Raw genomic sequence first — 7,524 nt, 5'->3', positions numbered from 1 at the left:
GACATACAGACAGATAGATAGATAGATAGATAGATAGATAGATAGATAACAGTATAATCCTAATATGTTTTTTGACATTTGCATGTAGCAAATTACATAAATTAATTTCAAGTTCTTTTGTAATGGCCAAAACGCACTGACTGCAAAAGCAGCTGAAATAAATCTGCAAGTCTATCATACAAACAACATCCATGTTACAAATGCATCAAGCCCTTCTGAAGGAAAAGTGGGATCATGAGTGATCCCGCAGAGAGCTGAGCCCTAAAAAGAAATGAAGCTTGTCGAAAATTTCCACTGCACGGATCATAAGAAAGATGCAATATCATTACGATGCATCATTTTCAGATGCAATCCAAGACGATGCATTTGAACTAGGCAGAAAATATCGCAAGCTGATGGCAGGATGTTCAGAGGTGTCGATTCGGTAGAAACTTGAGAAAAACGCAGACGCTGGAGTTTGTGTTTGTGCAGCACGTCAAAGTTGTGCCCAGAAAAATCAACTTAATAGATAGCAAAGTTATTTCTGGATCCATTTTATCTGCTTTCTCTGTCAGTTTTACCAGATTTTACTCAAATAAAGGACGACAGAAAGTGAAAAAGAAAAAGAAAGTGACGTCACATGTGGCCAAGTATGGTGACCCATACTAGGAATTAGTGCTCTGCATTTATCCCATCCTAAGTGCACACACACAGCAGTGAACAGACACACACTGTGAACACACACCCGGAGCAGTGGGCAGCCATTTATGCTGCGGCGCCCGGGGAGCAGTTGGGGGTTCGGTGCCTTGCTCAAGGGCACTTCAGTCATGGTATTGAAGGTGGGAGAGAGTGCTGTACATTCACTCCCCCCACCTACAATCCCTGCCGGTACGAGACTCGAACCCGCAACCTTTGGGTTACGAGTCCGACTCTCTAACCATTAGGCCACGAATTCCCCAAAGAAGAAAGGGGTTTGAACATAAGGATAGATCATGAGAAAGTTAATCGGATGCAACACAAACACAAACACACACACACACACACACACACACACACACACACACACACACACGAGTGTGTACTCATTAGACAACTGTGTCCTAAGTCGTCTGGTGACTTCATTAGGTTGTAAAGAATGCCACTGAGTACCCTAGAGCCACATAAGAAAGAGAAAGAAAGACAGGAAAACTTAAGCTGGTCTTTATTAAGGCAGTCCGGCAGCTGCTCCTCTAGCTAATATAGAGCCTCTACACTAATAAAGAAGAAAAAGACAAATAGCGATCCATCACACATCCCCCATCAACCCCTTTTCTCCCGCTCTGAACAGAAGATTATGCTCCGGACGGCTCTGGGGTGGAACCATGATTGTGAGTGTCAGTCAGAGAGAAAGAAAAGGAACATACTGACTAATAGTGCTACATCGATCGGGAAATGTCTACTTAAATGCAGCAGTAGTCCGTCACCTACACAGTAAGGCTATTACAACAGGACTCTACATGTGTTTGTTTGTGTGTTCTAGTATCTATCATTATGGGATTCGCACATTTAAAAAAAACAAAAAAAACAACAGAATGTGTATTTTCGCATATACACGTTTGAGGATGTGTATATGCATTTTGGTGCAATCTGAGCCGTGACCTGCTTATCGGAATAAATAATTGACCAAAAATAACACTTCTTCTGAGAGAACACAGCGTGTCATCTTTATATCCTTGATCTATTTTCATAATTCAGTGTGGAATACAGCGGCGCCCCAATTTACAACAACCCAGAATCCTGAACTATATATGAAGATCCACAGTATTTATAGTTTGCTCTTCATACCCTCGTTACAAATATGTTCATGAACGCTTTTAAAGTGCTATTAGTAATTCTGACTGAACCTTTTATGTATTTGTCCAAAACATCAGGGATGGAGCTCAACATTCAACAAATGACAAAAATATTGATTTATTTATTTGGCAGATTATCACAAAAATACTGAATAACTTTTGTAAACTTTTGTCAAATATAATATAATATAAATCTTATTTTGGGGTCATAATGCTGTTCTCTTAAAGTGTGTTTCCGAGAACTAAAGCGGAACGATTTGACATCATGACATGCTTTCTGTGGTTTCAGTTGCCCTTCTATACTTCCTCAAAAAAAAAAAAAAAAAAAACTGAGTTAACACAATGGCTGTCTCAACCCCTAGCGAACTGTGTATTTAACATTTTAGGCACTTTAAAAGCAGCTACGATGCTCAAAAATGACAATAAGTCTCCAAAGACAATGGTTAGCTTTAGGGTCAGCTGTTTATAATGCCCAGTCTTTGTAGACACACTTCATAAATATCCAAGAGTGTTTAAACTAAGGAAAGACGAACATAACTTCAAAGACGCGCATTTGTTTGCGCAATAGACGGAGATGCGCAACACCAGGTGTCATATCAAGATCCTAAGGGGGTCTTTGAAAACAAGAAAAAGGAAAAAAAGAAGCAGCCCAAAATGTCAAGTCGGCTTACTTTAATAAACTATTCTACATAAAACTCGCAGCGATGCGCACCGCATCTTCTCAGCATCAGCACCATCATCCCGCATCACAGATGAGATGAGACGCTCCCGGTCCGGTAAGACTCCTCATTCCCGGTGTGTTCGGGGGAGGGCTTGGTCGCTCAAGGGGTTAATAAGACACTCCATGCGTCAGACACATGACAGTATATGTGCGAACTCAAGAGGGGGGGTCCCACACATACTTTTTCGAGCCGAAATGGCACACGCAGCCGTACGTAATTCTCACAACATTTGTGCTGGAGTCGAGCGGAGGGTAAGAGCGCGTCCTCAGCGCGGGCGAGATCCGCATGCATGTTCGGGTCTTACCTTAACACGTTCCAGCTCTTGAGAGGGTCCAGGTCTGAGATTATAGAGACCATGCTTGAGGCTCGGGCGGCTCGGGCTTTGCTCGGACAGAATGCGGCTGATTGAGTGAGTGAGTGAGCGCTGTTACTCCGACTGTCTCTCTGCACTGCTCTGAGTGTGATAAGCGCTGAGAACAGGCTCTCTTTCCTCCGCCCCTCACAATCACTCCAGCTCTGCCTCTGTCTCTCGCTCTCTCGCTCTCTCTCTCTCACCGCTTCATCTCTATACGAACCTCTTCTGTATAATATTCGACTCAACGTATGCAACATTTTCCGTAGACGACATACTGTACATCAGACACTGCCGATTGAATGCCTGGCGCTTTTATGCTTCTTGTGAATTTTTAAAATAAGTTTTTATAGAGGCGGATTTCTATAACTGTGTTATGATACCAAGTGGCAAATAAATTAAAATGGCATACTGTTCTCCACTTTAAAGTCTGAATTTCACAGTTGAAATAGATAAGTAGGCCTATTAATAACGCTTTACGCGGCCATGCTTCATATTAGGGGTGTGATTTAAAACATTTAATACAGTGTACTTAGTATGTACATACTGTGCTGTTCTGCAAAACTAACAAGAGATAGGCTAGTTAGGGTTAGTGTTATTACTAAGGTTACTACCAGACTGCGGATAAACAGGGTGTAGGCCTACATTATAATTATTTGCACATTTTGCAGAACCATTGAAACCTCACTGTTCACTGTCTTTAAGAATAAATAAATAAGAATAAATGTAATGTAAAATAAATCAATGTGCATCTTATATTTGTTTAAATGAAGATGTGCATTTTTTAATTAAGATGTAATTTAGCTTACAAGTAATTGTAACAACACAATACGACAGTAAGACGTTTATTATATGGGATATAAATATAAAGCTATATACAATGAATTATTTAATACTGATTACAATAATGGCAAAAGGCCTAATAACAAAGCGTACAAGTTGCTCCACAAATTAATTACACATTATTTACATTATTATACATTCATTTGTATTATTTATTAGGTTACATACCAGATGTAGACGCTTTAAAATGTGAACTAAAACTGTTTAGTCAAAAAAAATAAAAATAAATACTGCCTACTGAACCATAGTTCATTTAGTATTTTATAACACGGATAGTACAGCTTGAAATATTTTGTTGCAAACTATACCATCGGCCAAGAACTGTTAATTGCATAACAGATTTCTTGTAACATTTTCATCTTAAAATGTCCATCTTAAAATGGAAATGTTGTTTTGTCATAAACTGTTACAAAGAGAAGAAGAAGGAAAAAAAACAGTTAAGTCTGTGAGTCAAATGAGAAGACAGACACCCATTCCACGTGACATTATTGTATCAAACGAGGCTTACTTCCTGTTTGACACATCACCACATCCTGTTTTAGGGCTACCACCTTGTCTGCACTTTAACTGCAGATATGTACCACACTCAGACTATGTCAGTTCAGATTAATGAAAGTAAAACTACTTGTGGTGTTCCTTTTAATGTAAAACCTGGTCAGTTTTCTTGTACATTTTGTGCATGCATATAAATGTGAGTTAAATAAAGAAATACAACTAATGCATGAAGCATGAGTTTCCTGTGTGTCTCTTGCTCAATATAATTTGGTTATAATGCAAACGTTTGTGAGATATATACTTAATTAAAAAAAAAAAATATGTTGAGACCTCTAATCTATACCCAAAGTAGGCCAACATTAAGAGTATGGATGCATTAAAACAAAGCAATAGAGACATAAACAGCCTCAGTATGACTGAAAGAACACAATTAATTTAGAACCTACTTTGTCCCCTTATGCTAGGGCATATAAAAATATAATTATGTGTTATTAGTATTTTTTTTATTCACTGTAAAAAGTGGAAAGATTTACTTTAACACAGAGTGGCTGCTATTTTTTAGATATCATGACTAGCCAAACTATATACAACTAACCCCCATATTAACCAGACATATTCAGATATGGCATGAATTAATCATAGGTGACAAATATGCTGTTTCTGCAATGGTCATTCCAACCAGTATTACACTGGACTTTTTTCGAACTAATGCAGCTCAAAATGACTGACTATTGCATTGCGCTGATATTTGTGGCACTGTGTAGTGAAAACCTACCAATAACCATTATGTACTTATGTAAGCAGTGTTAGTGATGGAAAGAGTACAATTATCTGTAAATATTTTTGCACACATCCTGGATCCATATACACACGGTAATGGTGACACCGGCATAGAAACAATAATAGTTGTTGAAAATACAGAAGTGTGTTAGACAGATCCTTGCACATGGTGACAGATTACATTACTGTTAATTTTGAATGTTTTAAATCGTTTTATTATTTAGTAGTTATATTATTGTTGTCATTATGTCTTAGTTCTGTTATTGTTGTATTATAGTTGTCATATTGTTTTTGAATATTGAAACTGCATTCAAAATAAAAAAAATGCATACTCAGTAAAATAATGTGCTTTCTGTTGGTGAAATCAGGCATTCATTCTTGTAATCGCAACATTGCAAAATCTTGGAGGGGCTGAAAGGTACTGGTAACTAAAAATGAACTGATTTTGTGTGACGCAACATCCACACCAACAGATGTCAGTATAAAATCGGAAACTACAGTCACATTAGCCAAGAAAACAAATATAAGAATTCTTGCATCTTAAAATTCAATACTAAAACAGCATGTGCAACCAATTTTACCTTTAATGTAACATATTTTAGAGGAAGACAATGGAGTAACACCTGAATGTGAGTTTGCTAAAGCAATGCTACTGGTTAGCATTACCCATTAGCTATACTGCAAGTTAGCGGAGAAGCTAAGCATGTAGCATGAAACCATTTTGCTCCTCAGAATAAAGGTGTGGTCACATTAGCAACATTTCTGCTAAATTTCTATCGTCTATAATCAATAGTGTCGCAAAATATGAAGCACAACTTACACAGAAGTCACTTTCAAACACAGCAGCTTTTTGTTCGCTGTGTGACGAAATCTGTGTGAGGAAATCGTTCACCCTCATGTGTAGTTCCTGATCATGTGGATTTAATTAAATAACTGGATTTTGCCAAAAAAAAAAGCCGAACAATGATAAATGTGACACACGCTGATTAACCATGCACAATAAAATTCAGGAATGTGTGGTAGGAAAGTAAACAGGCTAATTTAAAATCTACACATTATTGCTAGCACTGTTAGCAATTCCTCAACATTTGCTGTTGAACAATTGTTAGTGTCGTAGTCACGTCTTCACAAGCCTACTTCAACGTCATCCCCATAAACCACGCGGAAAGCCACACACGTCCACCGCTTTGGCTCACACTGTTTGGCTACAAGCAGCTAAAAAACATTACAGCCACACCGACCAGTCAAGCTAAATAACAAGCAAAGAGGTCTGTTTAACAAACCCACAAGAAAGCAGAATCCTGGTTTCTGGAAAGCGGTGGGTTTGTGTGGGTGTGAGAGTGTTATTCTTAAACACAGCTTCTTAAAACATGTGCAACATGTTACTTTTCCACCCATCATCCACTCACATGCGGCCTGTAATCTTGTTAGCGACTGTATTTACACACATTCACACACACATATACACACCTCACAGGCTCCTTTTCAAGCCATGGAGATGTGTGAGAGGCAGACGTCGAATGGAAATCAGAAAAGGGCACTTTCTCATCATCTCCTCCACCAAAATAAGAGACACTGACCCGAGACATCAGCCATAATTCACAGCCCATATCATCTGCACGTCTAACCTGAATAAAGTATGTATAACATCATTCTTTTGAACAAGTCTATTCCTTCCTCTCTTTCTCTGTCAGCATCTATTCAGCCTAAATAAAAAGAAAAAAAGGACATAAGAAAACGAGGAAAGGCGCAAAACGCCGGCATGCACGCCAGCACAAGGATGAAATAACTATGAGGGGATTATTTCATAAACGACGATATTTCCTTTCTTCTGAAATCCATTTGATGCTGTCAAATAAGCCCAAAGCCATACGCCCACGTGCACATTGTCTTAAAAAGAGCGATTTGATGAGGATCTATTCTGCCTAACCAGGCAGAAATAAAGTGCTGCCTCTGTTCACAGTCAAAGCTTCATAAAGCCTCCCGTCCAGCGAGGACAGGAATAACAGAGATTGGAGAGTTTTGAATGTAATTATGAAATGTATATGTCCTTATCTCTTTTGCAGCATGATGAAGATCAATGTAAATGTTGTTAAACATACCTGGTGGATGAGGTTTGGACAGATAGCCTTGTCTGGATCATCTAGAAAAGCAGAAATCAACATGAAAATGATGCACATTCCTGGTCCTATTGCACACGATAGATGCTTTTCACATTATGGATGTGAAAGACAATCCAGTCAATTCCTGATGGAAAAAAATATAGTCCTTTCCTGTTTTACTCAGAAATATGTCAGATTATGGAACTAAAAGCTGATAAAACACACAATTTACTTCAAGAAATACTCAATTCAGTTAATGGCATCAACACAGTCCACAAAAACTTTAAATGGTACATTTCCCAATCTTGTGGAGAATTTCTGAGTGCTGTGTTGTGGAGGACACAGCGGACTACTGCAATCTGACATACTTTTCTGGGACTCTACAGTATTAATTTACCACTCGATCAGTTAAAAAAACA

At 38.4% G+C, this 7,524-nt stretch overlaps 1 protein-coding gene across 1 annotated transcript in view; it reads right to left on the bottom strand.

The window, feature by feature from the left end:
* LOC107669708 (CUGBP Elav-like family member 2) overlaps positions 1–3,022 on the bottom strand; it is a 166,815-nt gene extending 163,793 nt beyond the window's left edge. Inside the window, exon 1 of the mRNA XM_016462066.1 lies at positions 2,838–3,022. Within this exon, the coding sequence (XP_016317552.1) occupies positions 2,838–2,890 (53 nt within the window). The 5' untranslated portion in view covers positions 2,891–3,022. The remainder of the gene's footprint in view (positions 1–2,837) is intronic.
* Between the last annotated feature and the right edge of the window lie 4,502 nt (positions 3,023–7,524).

The sequence above is a fragment of the Sinocyclocheilus anshuiensis genome, unplaced genomic scaffold, assembly GCF_001515605.1.
Source record: "Sinocyclocheilus anshuiensis isolate Anshui unplaced genomic scaffold, SAMN03320099.WGS_v1.1 scaffold548, whole genome shotgun sequence".
Classification (NCBI taxonomy): Eukaryota; Metazoa; Chordata; class Actinopteri; order Cypriniformes; family Cyprinidae; genus Sinocyclocheilus; species Sinocyclocheilus anshuiensis.
Note: the sequence above shows the minus strand (reverse complement) of the source record. Positions and strands in the feature narration are given on the sequence as shown.